Genomic DNA, 17,066 nt, shown 5'->3' on the forward strand with positions numbered 1-17,066 from the left:
ACCAAATATTTTGCAACACCAGCAACCAGAATGAGTCTCTGTTGTTTAGTCAGCAGTTAGAACCTCTCGACTTCGTCCAAAAGATATTGAAACTGCAGTAAAATTACCAGTCACAGCCTTGCTCCAACATTTTTTGACTTAAGCTCAGTACCAGACCGTTTTTTTATCCCATGAACACGGCACAGCCAACAGGCCATTGTGGGAGGATCTGAAGTGTCTGGCAGTTCTGAAAGGGGTGAGAGGTTATATAAGAGAGAGACGTATATCAAGGTTTATCCTGAATTGAACTGGAGGTGTGGGGATGTGTGGTGGAAATTTATCTTGAGATTTGAAATAAAGAGTTTCTCAGACCGGAGTTATCTTTGGGTCTTTAAAAGAGCTCTGCAGAGGGTTTCACACTCAGCGTGAATGCTCAGAGTGGAACCTCGAATAGTGAAAGGAGAAGGTTCTTATACAGTACAGGGAACATTAAGAGACAACTGTTACTGAATAAGCCGCAAACACTGAAGCCACCTGTAGTCTGGTTGACACCGGAAACTGCTCTCGCTTCTGCATGAAAGAGGAAGTTTGCTTGCTACACAGATCAGGGTCAACAAGGGGATCATCATCAAGTAAGGACATGAACTCTGAGGTTACATCTGCAAAGTGCACAGCAACACTCAGGGCATTTGTTAGTTCAAGGTAAAAAAGAAAAAAAGGTATCTGACTAGTTTCGAATCGTCCATCTGCACGTACGCCAGACAGTTCCTCTTATGCTAGCATGACTGTTTCTATATGAGGAGTTATTGTTGAACACAGCACACGAGCATTGACCAGACATAGGAAAGAGTTCATGCTAAGGTCTTATGAAAATTTTTCCATTACAGATGCAAGGGCAGGGGTTATATAACTTTTTCCTCAGACCCTCTTAATAACCAGACAGCAACATTTTCAATTAGCTGTAAACAGGAGATGGCAGCCTGATGCCCAGAGGAAGTCACAGCAGTTCAGCCTGATAATATAAGAGCATATATTACTTTTGATCAGTGGATGATAAACATGCTTAATTTGGGTGAGATGGTTGAGTAGGAAGAGACTGGACCTTACAACAGTATGTAGCTGTTGAAGCTCAGAATATAATCACTATTATTATTTTTGACTGTATATAATGATGGACAATGGTTCTTCACTTCCTTCCACTATTCAGAATTGAAGCCAAAATATGCAAGATATATGAATGATGCCATTTTGCACCAATGATGTCATTTGGAGCCAGAGTCTGCACAGTGGTGACCAGGGGATGAAGCCACCGTATCAAGGTACTGCCGAGACACACCCTCAACCAATCTCTGCATCTCAGCTGTCAATTATGACATTTAACCCTGTTTTATAGCATCAAATATAGAGGGACACACTGTGAGTGCATACCTTCACAAGGCTAATGCATTATCTTGACATGTCAAAGCAGTGTTTCTCCTGATTAAAATGTTTTTCATGCCACAATTTCATAATTAACAACTTTGTTTTATAGCTGTGTGCAGCAGTATTTGCTGTTGTCCATAAAGTTGTTACCGTCCATGCAGACAGTCACACACTTGAACATACATTGTTGATAAAAACTACCTTAAATGACAGAAGCAATTTTTGCAAACATTTTATATGATGCACTTTGACTTTTTGGTTTGGTCAACGTCCCATCCACTATTATGGAGCAGGCAGGATTTATATACTGCAGCCAGCCACCGGGGGGGTACCAGGAGGCTTCACTTCTGGAGCTGACATGTCCATTTTTAAATGTAGTTGATGAGCCTCTACAATCGAAAACAATATATTTTTATTGTGTCCTCAGTTGAGCCCATTTCCCAAATGCTAATATTATTCTGAAGTTAATGAAAAACATCTTTGATAACCAGCTCACCCACCATACCGTTACTGCTTCCCATAGAGATCATTAGCTTCATCCTCCTGTTTCTCATACTGCTCCTACTGCTCCTCTTCCTCCCTCTGATCGCTCAGTCCAACGTACGGCACATCTTCACTTTTGTCTCTGCTCTTGCCCCTCACATCCTCGACGTGTCGCAACATCAAACGTTAAACATAAAAGCCTCTCTCCGCTGGAAAGAGTTTCTCTCCTGAAATGTGTTTCTCATTTCATGCTATTATCATATCACTGGACATGTCCACATGCAACTTTTGTTTTGAAGACAGCGGATTCAGAGAGTAAATGAGCCGCAGAGTCAGTAATTTGAGCTCTAATCCCGCCGTAAGCCCTGACACAGACTCGACTTTTGGTGGAAACATTTCTCAAGCCAGTCATTCAAGAGAGGGAAAGTGAAGAAGATGTTGATAAAAATGACTGAATGATCCTGGAGTTCCTGTTTGTCTTGGCTTCGCTGGTTGCTACGTGACGGTGGTGAGTGGGAAAGAGAGAGAGCTAAAGGAGATAGATGGAGAGATTGAGATTCTGGTTAAAGAGGGAAATAAAATTTGATGATAAAAAGCACAGGGCGTCAGTCACATGAATTTATGCCCATGTGGCTCCATCAAAGTATTAGGGAAGGAAAAAGTGATGTGACATGGAAGGATCCTGACTGTAGTCGGTTGTCATAAAATACAGAACCATTTTTAGATATGGCAAATTAATGGGAACCAAGTTGGTTCATCTTCTAATATTACGTTGTATGAAGGACGATCTTGTGAACTACTTTATTCTTTTTTCAGTACACACTTAGAAATAAAAATAGATGCGAGTTACCAGAAATGTATTTATCTAAACTTCCAGCAAAATATTGTGAAGCAGATATAAATTAACATTGATTAACTTTATATATATAAGATCTTAATTTAAAATTATTTGAATACATTTAAGAGGCTAACTACTCTTTTTTTTTTAGAATAAAATATCCATATTTTATCCATACTGTCTATTGCACTCTACTGCACTACCTTCACAGATGAATGAAGTAAGACTTTCTCAAGTTGCTGGGTTATAAAAATGCACCAATAATCATAATGACAAAAGTAATGTGGTGGTTTTAAATTGAAATAATTTTTATGCAAAGACGTCCTGTAATTCCAACTCACTGCATAGCTGCAGACAAGCTCTCCTGTCAGACAAAGCCATGTATCTTAGCGGGTTTTGTGGGAACAGGGTGTCACTGAAAGTGCTGGTGGATTAGTGATGAGAAAAATGTCTCCACCGATTCCAAAGGTTTGGAGCGAGACGCTAATGTATCCTTCAGAAAAGGCAAACCTGAATCCTCTCAGTCCAATTTAAATAGATGTTCTGTCAAACACAGCAGAGCCAAGGTGCTGGAAAATGGACACCTGCTAATAGAATTACTGTAAAACTCAAGTGAAGTTTCCAGGGTGAAAAATGTGTGTTATATATGGTGCGTGTGTTTAACTATTAAACCCATTACGATGCAATATAATGTGTGTGTGTGTGGGGGGGGGGGTTCTCCACAAAGTTTCCCAGCAGCAGACCTGTTGAAACTTTGACTTGAGGCCGGCCTTGTGGGCTGCTCCCGCAACGGCTGTGATTTATCAACCAGCCAGCCGAGATCTGCTCCTCGCAGCGTTTCCCAGCCACTGAAAACCTCCTCGGCCTCGTCTAAACCCAGGAGGTCATTCAGCTCCATAACATGGCCTGGTTGCCAGGCCATATTGTGGCTAACCATCATTCTTTAAAACAAATAACAATGATCAATGCTGTGGCTGCTACAAAGACTGTGGATGTATCCCCACCTGGTCCAGGGTTAGAGCCCCTCTGCTCTGGTTTTCAACTATCTACTGCTAACAAGACAAACAGAGATCCACACCCTTAACTTCCACTCCAGGGTCACCTTACCATCCCTTACCCAAATTTAACTATTGAAGAAAACCCAGCCTGAACCTCAACTTTTTGAAAAATAAACCAGCTCAAATCTTTACAGGATTACCCATCATTCAAAACATCTTCTAACCATTACAAGAATGGTTTAATTTTCTCAAAGACCTCCATCGTTCGCAGGAATGGTTTCCCCTGAACATGTCACACACTGTGCTGCTCTGGCACACTGCAAAGCACACCCACACATGGACACAATGAAGAGGCATAATGAAACCATCTATCTTCTTGACACTAAAGGCTAGTCTACAGAAGGAGCTCACTGTCTTATAAATCTCTCGTAACCTCAGCCAGTTCGGTCTGCGCTGCCATTAGGCTACAGATAAAGTGCAGCGCGGCCTCTTTCTCCGACTCTTCCTCCATGTTTTTCCATGTTGAGCATGGAGGTCCGACTGAGAGACTTGGCAGGCGATGAGAGGGAGATGCAGCAGACAGAAGGGAGATGGAGTATTTCAAAGTTGTCATGAGAAACCTCACAGCGTCCCCCTCGGGAGCTGACTCCATTTAACTGATAAAACCGGAGACCTCAAGTTCACTTGGTTAAGGATCCGGCAGAGACGGCAGTGCTTGCATAGATATGCTGTGTAAACCAAGCCCAAGAAGAGCATATTCGACTTGGTTGTGCGTGTATGTGTGTGCGTGAGAGAGAGAGACCAAACTCATAAATAGCTTTTATATGTTTATGTGTGTGCACGTGTTTTGCATCTGTGTGTGTGCGTGATTATGGTCACTGAACCCACAAACAGTATGCATATGTGATTTGTGCGTGTGTGTGAAGCTAAGTTTTTGTGTTTAAGCATGAGTCTGTGCATGTGATTGTGCTGAGTAAACCCAAGACAGCATGAATAAAAAAATCCACAAATAGTTTTTACAAGTTTGTTTTACGTGTGTGTGTGTTTCACATGTGTGTGTTTTACGTGTGAATGTGTGTGTGTGCATTCATAAGCTGCTGTGTGTGAGAGAGTGTGAGATAGAGAGGAGTCCTGAGTTTTGGGCCAAGGACAACAAGAGGTTTCTTCTCGACAGAGGAGCCAGTCATGAATCAGGTGTGATACCTGCACCCAGCGTTCGCTCGATGCCAAAACAAACACGGCCAGAAGTGGAGCCGCGTCCAGCTCGACTTCTCTCTGCATGGAAGTAATTTCTGAGGTGTTGAAATTGTCACTTTTCCTTTGCTGTTAAAAACACATTCATTTGAACTCTCACACAGAAACACTTCTATTTCGCGCAGGCATTCCCCTCAGACCGGCTCTGCTGGCTTATACCAGCTCCCATTTGTGGGTTGCTGAAATTTGCATGTACACATTTTGCAAATAGTGATGGACACTCTAATTCCTCCCAGTTCGGATGACTGGTTCTTCACATAATGTTTTGATTTTCTGGTTGTTGGGTTGTCGCAGAAATCCTCTGGTCTTTCTCTGAAGGACATGAAGTAGTTACAACATCTGCAAACAAGTTCAAATTAATATTTTCCCACAGATTTCCCATCACATTGGATCACTTACAATCGTGCTAATGGTGTCATGACAATGAACTTACCAGGATACTGAAGACAATATCCGCAAATTATTTTTAATGATAATATGCACACAAGTATAGTTGCCTGAAATAACAGGTGATTATGCCAGAAAATGTGTTTACGTCTGCCTCCCATAGTTAATAACTGTGATCGGTAATTGATGACAGCAGCAATATTCCCTGCTTGGTGAAAAGTACTACGGACGTGTCAAAACTAAAAGAAAAAGTGACTGTCAACATCTAAATAAAATCAAATATCACTAAAGTTCTCCTGAAACTGTCTGAATCAGTTGCTTTTTACACACTCAGGTACTTTTCCTGCAAGCACCCTGGTGAAAGATCTGTAAAATGACAGAGTGAGCCCATGAGACACTATAGAGCATGACTGAAAAATTAAATCAGAGTGTGTTGCTGACATTTTAAACATGTGACAAATTAGAAACTGGAGGAATACAAATATCTCAGGATGAAAAATGAGGTGTGATACATCGATGAAGATGACAAATTGAAAAGACGAGATTTGAGAGCTTTTGGTGATGAGGGACGAAATTCTGAAACATGTGGCAGGGAATTCATGCATCATGTCCTGCCTCCAACATGGTCTATATGCAGGCACCACCCCTTGAATTAATTTTCTCTGTATTTTCCTGTTGCTGTGAACGTGTCCTGATGCATTATTGTGGAAGACAAACTGTCCAGACCCAACCTTTCTGTCTTAATATAATCACTTCGGTTAATTTAAATGAGCTGCTCCTGTTAAAATCTGGTTTCACTCAATACTAAATTACACAATCAAATATATCAGACTGGGAAAAGAGTTAATTAACATTCCCGGGTCATAAAACAGGTTTTGCTGAGGCGGTGCACGCTATAAAAATCCATCCATCAATCATCCATCCCGCTCATCCTCAGAGGGTCGCATGTGGCTGGAGCCAATGCTGAAAATCAACATGTTAAACAAACTCATTCACTCTACACTTAGAGATTCTTAATGGCAGCAAATTATGATTATGTTTTGTTGAATTACCTAACAGGATTCTTTTTTTTACATCATTGAAGTTAGATCAAAAACACTGGTTTATTTTGGTAACTCCAGCTCAAGTAATGCAAATGTGAAAATAAACATTTTGTGACAGATTCATTAAGTGAAATATAAGCTGTTATAATTCAGACATCATTTGTCATTTGTGTGCTGTGAACTGTAAAGTTCATCAGTATGTAAACGTGGACATGTCTCGTAATGATGTGATTGTAATCTGCTCCCTCCAGCTTTTATTGTACCTACTGGAGCTGTGATTTCACATTTTAAGGGTTGATTTGCAACTTGACTTTTCTCCAACTGGCATTTCCCTGCACGTGTGTCTACAAGCAAATGTGCTGATTAATGAGTCGGACTGTACATAAGACCAATCCGACAGAAAAGGCTTCAAAGCTGATGAGAGCTGGTTAGGGCCGGGCCAGCCAGGTGTGATTGAGAGGGGCTGTGTGGTTCTGGACGGGCCGCTCAGCCATCCCCATCGGGGGTGGCCCGGCGGGCACAGCCATTTTACAGGAGAGGAGGTAAGTGTTGGGTTTCAGTGTCACGCAGGGGTAACGCTCGCAACTACACTCCTCAACCCCTGCCCTCCTCACCCGGCCTCCCTCAGCACCGGTATCCATTTTGTCCCAGTGTACTCCTCACTCCCTCTTTCCTCCCCTACGGAGCTCGAGCTGCCATCTCATGACCCGGTGCACTCCCAGACTGTTCGTACTTTGTTTCACTGCTGTAAATGTCACCTGAGTTACACTCTCGGCTTTCCACAGACGGCCATTTATTCGCCACCCTTTTAAAAAGACCCCCACTCACATTTCATGTTTTCTCATTTTTACTACGTGCTAGAGAACGCTTTTCCTCCCTGTTCACTCAGCCATATGATACCACTCACTTTTTTTTCCTGTGGATGCCAGAACATCTTTCCCTGCATCATATTTTTGTTTTCTACTGCTCAGTTCGAGGCTTCGTTCGGCTCTGGTGTTGTCTGTACTTCAGTGAACCCACTGGACAGCCAGGGGTTAGTGTATACATGTGTGTCTGAGGTTTTTCACAAATCTAAAATTAAGCTAACCGCTGGTTTATGGCTCTTTGAAGCCATTTGTAGGAAAGACAGCATTAAACAAGTATTCCCACTCATGAGACAGTTTTGGCAGCTGGGTCCTCTCATAATAACATGCAGTTGTGACAGTGATGGTGCAGAAAGAAAAAGAAAAATACTAGAATGAACATATCAGTCCTCAAGCCATGTGACCATGTGGAACTTTACAGCTGTGCGAGACGTCAAAATGTCAAATAAAATCCAAGTTGATGTTGTTCTACGCTGGAAAGTTCACTTCCTGTAGTGTCACAAAACTTAAATCTCTCATGTGCATTTTAACATATCTAACATTTTGCATTACAGTATGTCTTTGAGTGCAGCAGGAATTTGGGCACGAGGCCCTGAGATCATTAAACACTTACGATCTTTGGATCTTGACTGAACACGATACATTCACACTTGTTCCATGATGCAAGGTCCGTATTCTGTAAGGGGCCACGAAGGGCCCGGTCTGACAGCGATGACAGAGTGATTAATGCCCACCTTCGTTTCTCATGCACACACACTTACTCCACAAGGCGAACTCTAAACCGGTTTGAAGAAAAGCTGGAGAAAGCTGCCAACAGGGTCGACAAACAGAAGCCGGTATTCATCTGAAGATAAGATACAAGTTGATGAGATTCAGTTTGACGTTGACAAAAATACTGAAGTCAGTATTCTGCAGGAATTAGAACATTCAGGAAAGGTTTGGTTTTCACCTTTCGTTCAACTTTCACTGATTTGAAATTCAACTACTTCAACATACTAGCTAGAGACTTAATTTGAGCTTTCAAGGACAATTTCAACACCTCAGGAATTTGCATTTAAATATGTTCTGTCTTGGCTGATTTTAGTTTGTAGCCTTTCAGATCAGTGTCACATGCACAGATAAAAAAAACATGTATGTCCATCTCTTAGACTTTGTGAAACATCACTGTTGAAAATATTCAAGTGCAATTCATTATTAATTGTGTGCAAAATACTAAATTTTTTACACAAATATACATTTTGTGTATTTTCATACAAATATATATCAAAAGCTGCAAAATTATTTAAAACATGAACAAACTTGAATTAATGAGTTTTAAAAGTTGATTTACGTGATTACATTTTTACATCCACACAAAAAGTGAAATAAAACTGCAAGATGTAAATTTATTTGTGAACATCATTTTACTAGATCAAATATATGAATGACACGTCAAGTTTACAGTATTCATCCTTTTTTACAATTCCAAATCTAACTTCTTCTTCAGACAAAGTCAAGGGAGCAATTCAGTTTCAGATTGTAAAAAAGCATCAATTTATGTTAAGTTTCAAGTTAAGTGTAATTTCATTTTTGACTTTTTAATTTAGTGAAGGTTTTTAACCACATCTTTTGTTTTTTTGATTTCCTGCTTTCCATTTTTGGAACATGAAAAGCAATTGCAAAGATTTCTAACTTCTCATGACCCTTAATTCCCTTGATGGTGTATTCAATTTATTTGAATTGAAGGGTATCTTGCTGCAAAATCCATTTTGTAGCTTAATGCATATATGTCTGTTTAGGCTGAGTTAAAGAGCTTGTTGAGATTTGTGCAGCTGCAAAATCTATAAATGTAAAACACTGATTTTTCTATGATATGATTCTGCAGAGCTGACCAAAAAAACTGACATTTAAATAACATATTTCCTTTTGTTGATCCATGTCCTGACTTGGATTCAAGTTTTGCAAGTTTTCTCCACCTTACATATCATCCACTATGTAAGGCAACAATAAAAAAAAATACCACATCACCAAAGTTATTTTTTCTCCAAAGCTTTAAAGCACTGTGTGGTTGATTTGTGCCGCGACAGTCAGAGTGAGCTGCTGACAAGATGCTGTGCTGTGAAGGAACTCTTCACCTCCTGAAACCACCGTTGTTCATCTCAGCACCTTCATTAATCTTCCACGAGCTGCTATAAAGGAGCTTGTGTGGAGTATGAAGAGCTTGTCTGAATCCAGGGCGCGTTAAAGGGCCAAACGGTCAGTGAGAGTAAGAGGAGACTCGGCCTGGCACGTTGACTCCAGGCCAGTCCCACTTCCATGCCAATAAAAGCTATCAGGCCAAATAGACAAGCCCCTTGACGAACGGCTGGAGTGTCTCTGCTCTGCCAAGACTTACGGCAAACTGAGGATAGCTCAGTGGAAACCATGGATTAAACCTGAGCCTCTGAATTTTCCTTTCCCCGTGTATGTATTTTAAGTAATTGTGATTTAGGAAATCCTGTGTCAGCAACAGAACCATCCAAAATTCACATGTGAAAAGTTTCTTCAATACCTTTACATTAGGAAACAAGTATTTTCCATGTGTTTTACAACCATGTCATTAATTATGGCACAATGTTTGCATTTACAGCTCATTCCTCATCCTACTTAACCATGTAACTGATCATATTACAATCCAAAATCACTTGAGAGTGAAATGTGAAGAGTTGCTCCTCTGTACAATGCAAATAAGAATAGCTGCCTAATTTTAATTTATCATTCATAATATGAAGTCATAAACTCAACAATGGCAATGATACAGTTTGTTTCCTTTGCATTATTTGTGTGTTTACGCCCTGCATGCCTCACACATAGAGTTTGTTGAAGCAGGCTGAGCAGTACGGCTTTCCTCTCTGCTCCTTGAAGATGCCCTGGCTGAGCTGCCGCAGACAGAAAGCACACACAAAGTGCTCAGGGTGAAACTTGCGATCGAGAGCGGAGATGCAGCGGCCCATGATGGGCTGATCGCAGCCGCCACACAGGGTGCCCTGTCTGGAGTGGAAGTGCAGAGAGCAGAGGGGTCGACCGTCCAGCTCCATGAAGCAGCCGTCAGTGAAGGGCTTCAGACAGTCCTGGGTATAAAGACAGAGGAGGGAGGGAGAGTGATGGAGGGAAAGAGGGAGAGAGGATGAAGAGAGGCAGAAAAAAGGCAAGAGATGGTCACAAAGGATATTTACGTTTCAGTTTGAACATTTGCTTTTCAACAACCTTACCATTGATTTTTCATTACTTTTCCAAATGGATGCTTACATCACTATTGTTACTAAAGCAGAGCATAGTTTTAGTAATGTTACTGAGTTATTTAATCACTGAGCAAAATATTTTCACAGTTCCATAAAGAAGGAAATTGATTATTCTTTAAAGCTGACCCCTTGGTGCTGACTTCACAGACATGCTGACATTAATATCTATCTGACATCACTATTTTCCTGCTTAATCAAACATTTAAGATCAGCAAAAATGGAACATGGACAATGATGATGTGTATTTTGTATAGCTCCACGCATCGAGCAGAGAGTCTTGATTTTGCTATTGTGTCATTGTGATACAATTCTTAGAAAGCGTGATTTTAATGAAATAAACTGGATTTATGATTCTATCACTTAAAGAGCTTTACACTAATAAGTCAAATTCATCAATTCACACACACTCATACAGTGCTTCTATATCTACCAACTCTCTGTCCCTTTGACACGCAGACTGGAAGAGCTGGGGATCAAACCACCAACCATTAGATTAGTAACAACCCACTGTAATTCAGGGCCCACAGATGAGGAGTGATGAAAGAACTCCATCATATAACTACATATTGTTATTTCCTTGATGTGCTCTGTTACACACAACCTCTATTCTGTCCGTCCTGGGGGAGAGGTCCCTCACTTCTCTTTTTTTTTTGCATTTCTTTTTAATGTATTTCTTTTTGCAGTTTTTCCTCACCTTGACGAGGGTTAGGTGCAGAGGATGCCGGACCTAACTTAGGCCCTATGAGGCAAATAGTGATTGATTAATTGAATGATTGATTTGTTTCAAATCTCTGTAATGTGAGATTCTGTTAAAACTATATGGAAACCTAGTCTATAATCCTGTGGTAATACTTTGAAAAGTGGTCAGCTGTAAAATAAAGTTAAGCTGCATCTGATGACACTGCGGCAAGATTACTGACAAAGAGCAAGCAAAAAAAAAAGAATTATAGCAGCGTTACTGTTAACAATCCATGAAGAACTGCTTTAAAATGGGTCTGGAAAGTGAAGCTGCACATATTAGCTGACTGCAGACATTTCTCTTGGCAGACACTTTGACTTGTCATAGCAGCAAAAGTGCAGGTGCAACTCTTAACCTTGGTGATGGCTATAGTTCCATTCCTATGTGCCAGTGTGCTGTGACAGCGAGCCAGCTTGTGCAAAACTAAAGCCTTGGAACACATCAGTGGAATAATCCATTAATTACATCAGCGACACCTGCATTTAAGAAATCAAAATGTCGCCTGCTCTGCTCTGTCAAAAGTTTTTCTAACAATAAAAATAATCCGCTGAATGAGAATTTCTCTGCAGTCTGCAACAAGTCAACAACAACTGTAACGTAATGACTCTCTCCTGAACCAGCATGTTTTAGAGGAGAGTCATCACACGTTCACGGTTTGAGAATCTCAACGAGCTCGTGAGCGCGACCAAAAAGCTCAAAGGTGCTAAATTGCAGGAACTGCTTCATTAATTTCATGCAGGGCGTTGATTGAAAAAAAGGCTGGTCTACTCTGGAGTGTCCACTTCAGCGTCTTTGTGGAGTGTTTGACCTCCTGCCCTCTGGAATGAGACATGGGTCAACAAGGACCAGGTGGAACTGTGACCTCGCTGCTCTGTATAAAACAATGTTTGGGTTCTGTGCCAACGCTGAGCCATATAACTGCAGTAATGATTTGTTTAGGTAGTTACAGTTGGAAGTATTCCATTTTCTGGATGACAGGTATTAAGGGCAGTGTATTTTATGTATTTCCAGGTTTATGGACATTGTATTTCTGCATTATTTTTAAAGGACTGTACAATATACTAAAGTTGAAGCTGCTACCTCATGTCAGAGCATCTCCACTGAGAGCGTTTCATGTTTAACAACTGCAGGAGTGAAGCAGAAGTGGAGTTGCACACTGAAGCGTTTTTCGACCAGATGCTGCACACAGAGAGAAGTGGGTTTGAGGAGAATGTAATAGATACCCTCACTGAGGAATATGGTTTCCCTGATTTATTTGCATCATTTCAACCGCGTCGTATTCATCAGGCATACGGTTTTCATCAGCCTCGCGGGCAAAATGTTGCAAATAAAGCCAACGTGTGGATATCTCTCTCATTCATTCTCAGGCTAGTGTGCGACTCGGAGCCACGTGTGTGGTCCGAGGTGAAAGGGCTTACTGCGCAGACAAAGCACTCTGGATGCCAGGTGCCATTAGCTGCCGTCAGGTAGTTCTCCTTCACTGACTCCCCACAGCCAGAGCACTTGGGAGCAAATAGGTGGTAGAAGTCCCTGCAACAATATGGCTTCCCGTCCTTCACGAGGTAACCTACAAGTACAAGACAATTTTGAGACTGTACATGTGATAACTTGTGAAAGTATTTGTCAAAGAAGTGGTTTCCAGTGAAGAGAAGTTAATGCACAAGCCTTTAACCTTTATTTCCGAACAGGTCTCCACAGTGCATACAGAAGAAGTGCTCAGGGTGCCAGGTCTGGTCCAGGGCTGTCAGGATGTTCTGGTTAACCAGCCACATATAGAAATATTACATCAGGCTTTTAACGTCAAATAAGGATTATTAAGACTTTTCTCAATTCACATGTTCACATGTGCGGGGGCACAAAAATATGTATGGTAGAAGTGAATCACAGGGAAAATTGCATTAGTTTCTGATTAATGACTTTGGTCTGCAGAACCCAATATGGTTTTGTGTTCTATTTATTAAGATGACATGTGGGATACATATTGAAGAATGTACTTTTCCTATTATATGTCATCATCCAATCCAAACCAGATAGTTGTATAAATGAATGGATGTAGTATATGACACAATAAATGTGTTTATCAATCAAAAAGGGATAACTAGTAAGGCTTTTGGGTTTATTAAATAAACGGCCACAACATACATTTTAATAGTCAGATTTTGACGGGGGTGGACTCCTTGTTTTCATTCCCATGATATGATTGTAATGAATCGATCCCTCCTCACCTGCACAATGGGCCCCTTGCAATAAGCGCAGCAAGGAGAGAAGATGTTGTGGTAGTCTCTGTCACAGTACGGCCGTCCATCTCTCTCAAAGAAGCCTGTGGTGCTCAGCTCCGTCTTACAAACTGCACACACAAAGTGTTCAGGGTGCCACACCTCACCCAGCGCTGTGATCATCTGGGAAACAGAAAAAATATTTATAAGTAACTTCACTTGTGTTGTACAGACATATGAATATAGCATCTTTTTTTTGCAGAATTGTAAAATATACAATACATGTATTTAAAAGGTTTTCCCTTTACTGTACCTTTCCAGCAATGCATTTGTTGCAGGCAGCACAGTGGCCCTTGGCTGTGGTGCGTACGCCAATCTTCTCCAGGTCAGAGCTCAGTCCTCCGAGCAGGTCGTCTATAGTGTCTGTTTTCATGGTCTGTGCGTCTGAACCTGCTGAGCTGCTGCTCTCCTTCTTCTCCTCTTGCTTCCCTTCTGTTTTTCTTTTCACCGACTGCTTCTGTGTAAGCGGTGGTGGGGTTGTTGAAGATGCTTTCTCCTAAATGATACATGTGAGCACAGAAATCTGGGTTTTTGATTTTATAGTTGAAAATATTTAACATTGCTCCAATACTGACATTCTATGATTGTGCAGTGTTGAGATTAGTACAATGCTGCCCTCTGTTGGTAAGATTGATCAATTTCCCTCGTAAATCCACTTGCTCAATTTCATTTCCTGTGAACAATTCTTGCACACAAGATAACTGAGAAAGATGATCCTCATTGCGTACTTTCACAACATTTAAATGAATTTGGCACATGCATGTGGACACACTTAACTGACCTCTTCTCCCAGACTCATCAGATCTTGCAAGATGGAGTCCAGCTCCTTAGTGGGTGAGTCAGGTTCCACAGAAGCTGCCACGGGAGCTGGGAGGTCACTGAAAGCCAGAGAGGGAAATTAAACATTAGAGCACAATATCTCAAATTTTAACATCAGCTTACAATAACACTGATGATTCCATTATGTACAACTATTATGAGCAATTGTTAACAGAGCAATAACTCTAACCTTTTGTGCAATGTATGTGTTGCCTGTGTCTATTGAAGAACATGAATAGGATTTTTTTTATCAGAATACTTATATTTATAGGAATTGATTTTTTTATTTGGTAAATTTTTACAACCTGGACTTCATCTACTGGATTCTTTCATGTTTAAGGTACATTTCTGATATCATATAGTCTGCATCTGGACTGTGGCTCTGAACATGATTCAGGGTCCTTGATGATTTTTTACACATTGTGTAATGTGGGATTATACATTTTAAGAAAAAACATTAGCAGTATTAATGTAAAAAAAACAAAATGATCAAAATCTATAGAGGAAACAGAAACAGAAATTGTTAAGTGGTGCTTCAGCGTCAATGTGCAAAGCTTACAGACCCATAACAAGATCTTTGTGTGCAATATGATAATGAATCTACACACTTTCATTAACAACCTTGAAATACAATTTTTCAGGTAATTTATTAGTTTCTTATTGAATGTTTAAACGATGATAATCTGAATCAGGCATCAACAGGAGCCTGTGGTTCACCTGTAGACATTTGAGCTGACTGAGTCTTTTTCATTCTTGCTGAGTCCAGTGTAGCCTGCACCTGGTACCTGCAGACACAAAATGTACAGATGTTTTCATGACACAAGTACCAAGATTAAGTAAATGTGATGATCTGAATCTGGAAAAGGTGACGATGCAGAGTTATGAAACAATATAATGTTTTAATTTTTGTGGTTTTGCTTTGTCACCTCGCCATCATCTGTAACATTCCCCACATTTTCTCTGACAGTCTTCGGGGCAGCTGCATTCAGGGCAAGCTCTTGCAACAGCAGATCTGTGGAAGGATGAAGTCCATACATTTTCCAAACACACTTAAACATAAACACATGCATTTACAGCACAGTAGTCACACAACCACTAAAACACATTGATTTGTTCTCACTGGGCTGCTAACTGTTAATCCAGATGATACTGTATGTAGGACAGGCAGAGTGAAACACCCTGATGTACAGATCAGGGGTTGATGTGACTTCATGCAAGTCAGTTTCCTCAGGAAGTCATGGTGTGGAGTGCACGTTGCAGAAGTGAAACTTTACATAATGTTGTAATGCCTTGAAAACCAGAAATCAAAATTTCTTCTCCACATATGGAAAAACATATAAAATCAATAAAGTATTTTTCTGAGAAAGCGAACAACATATAAATGTAGAAAAAGAAAAGGGTTTGATTTTAGCACAATAATCTTAAACATCTGATCTGGTTCCTTTGAAGTAAAAAAAAAACCCTTTACAGAATAGTGACATGAAAAAATACAACAATAACATTTTAAAGTTTAGTTTTTCTGATGAAATCAGTAGAACCTTTATTTTCCCATGATAGTCTGCGGAGATCAGGACTCTTAAGACCATTCTGGATAAAATGTCAGTAAACAAAAAAATACTGCATTTAAATACAAAACAAAAGTTGGACATAATAAATGTAAGAAATGGCAAGAGTAATTCAAATCCTTTTCATACTTCATTACAAAGTACAGGTCTTACAGTACGAGAGTCACAGACCACAGTACTGTAAGTATTTTATTAAATCATCAGATCTTTATTTCACTAGTTTCAATCTACACACACCACACTCATCAGACTATATGAATAAACACTGTAGGTCCATGGTTTGAGTACGATCGACACTTTGAAAGAAAGTCATCTTACCGAGCTCATCCATGTTGGTTCCTGCTTTCAGCTCAAAACCTACTTGCATGTGAGTGTTTTTCTTTTTTTCTCTGTTCCTGCTCGTTAGTTTCTAAGGTAACAAAACTGTCACTTCCTGTGACAAGGTTTGTGTTTGCGACTGAAACAAAACATATTCATGTTTGATAAAAAATAGTTTGTTTAATGAAGAGGTAACCACGGACAATGTCAGTGAGACAAAAACTTGGGGCTCAGTGGAGTCATGTGTTTAAGTCTAACCCACAGTGTGAAGTGCTGATTATATACTGTATATATATATATATATATATATATAGACAGGCAGTGCACAGATAGACCCATAGTTTTTTTTGGCTTGAGCACCTGCCCCCAAAAGTGTCTGTGCACGTGCCTGTATACTGCATATATAGACATGCATGATGACACACTATTGGAAACATTAGCACTAGTTCATCTGAAGGTTTTAGTCAGACAACTGACCTCACAGTTTTTGTGCTTTGCAGGTTTGTAATAGTTTGTTCATCATCAGTTAAAAATACAAATGTTATGGATAAGTTAAAGGTTTAACAACTATAAAATAGCTGTACTTTTTTACGTTGTATCATGAGGCCTTACTTTAATAGAACATATAATTAACAATATAAATGAAATGTTCCATCTCTATTGTAGTGTACAATCAGAAATCAGAATCAGAAATACTTTATTAATCCCCGGAGGGAAATTCAAAAAGTCACAGGGCTCCTGAGCCAGCGATGGAAAAAGCAGGTATAGCAGTGAGAGTAAGGGCTAAACAAAAAATGCGGCGTTATCAAAATAAATCAAATT

At 40.2% G+C, this 17,066-nt stretch overlaps 1 protein-coding gene across 1 annotated transcript; it reads right to left on the bottom strand.

The window, feature by feature from the left end:
- Positions 1 to 8,651: 8,651 nt before the first annotated feature.
- lpxn (leupaxin) lies at positions 8,652 to 16,528 on the bottom strand. Its single transcript, XM_020080739.2, has 9 exons — positions 16,245 to 16,528; positions 15,288 to 15,373; positions 15,079 to 15,146; positions 14,324 to 14,420; positions 13,796 to 14,038; positions 13,492 to 13,665; positions 12,939 to 13,020; positions 12,685 to 12,833; positions 8,652 to 10,356 (listed from the first exon to the last, which is right to left on the bottom strand). The coding sequence occupies exons 1-9, from the start codon at positions 16,291 to 16,293 to the stop codon at positions 10,090 to 10,092; spliced, it is 1,215 nt and encodes a 404-aa protein (XP_019936298.2). The 5' UTR covers positions 16,294 to 16,528; the 3' UTR covers positions 8,652 to 10,089.
- Positions 16,529 to 17,066: the final 538 nt, after the last annotated feature.

Source organism: Paralichthys olivaceus, chromosome 3, assembly GCF_024713975.1.
Source record: "Paralichthys olivaceus isolate ysfri-2021 chromosome 3, ASM2471397v2, whole genome shotgun sequence".
Lineage (NCBI taxonomy): Eukaryota > Metazoa > Chordata > Actinopteri > Pleuronectiformes > Paralichthyidae > Paralichthys > Paralichthys olivaceus.

Coding starts and splice junctions, on each gene's coding strand:
- lpxn (XM_020080739.2), bottom strand. CDS start 16,293: ATGCAAGTAGGTTTTGAGCTGAAAGCAGGAACCAACATGGATGAGCTC. Junction 13,666..13,795: donor ACAAATGCATTGCTGGAAAG/GTACAGTAAAGG, acceptor TCTGTTTCCCAG/ATGATCACAGCGCTGGGTGA. Junction 10,357..12,684: donor CAGAGTGCTTTGTCTGCGCA/GTAAGCCCTTTC, acceptor CTTTATACCCAG/GACTGTCTGAAGCCCTTCAC.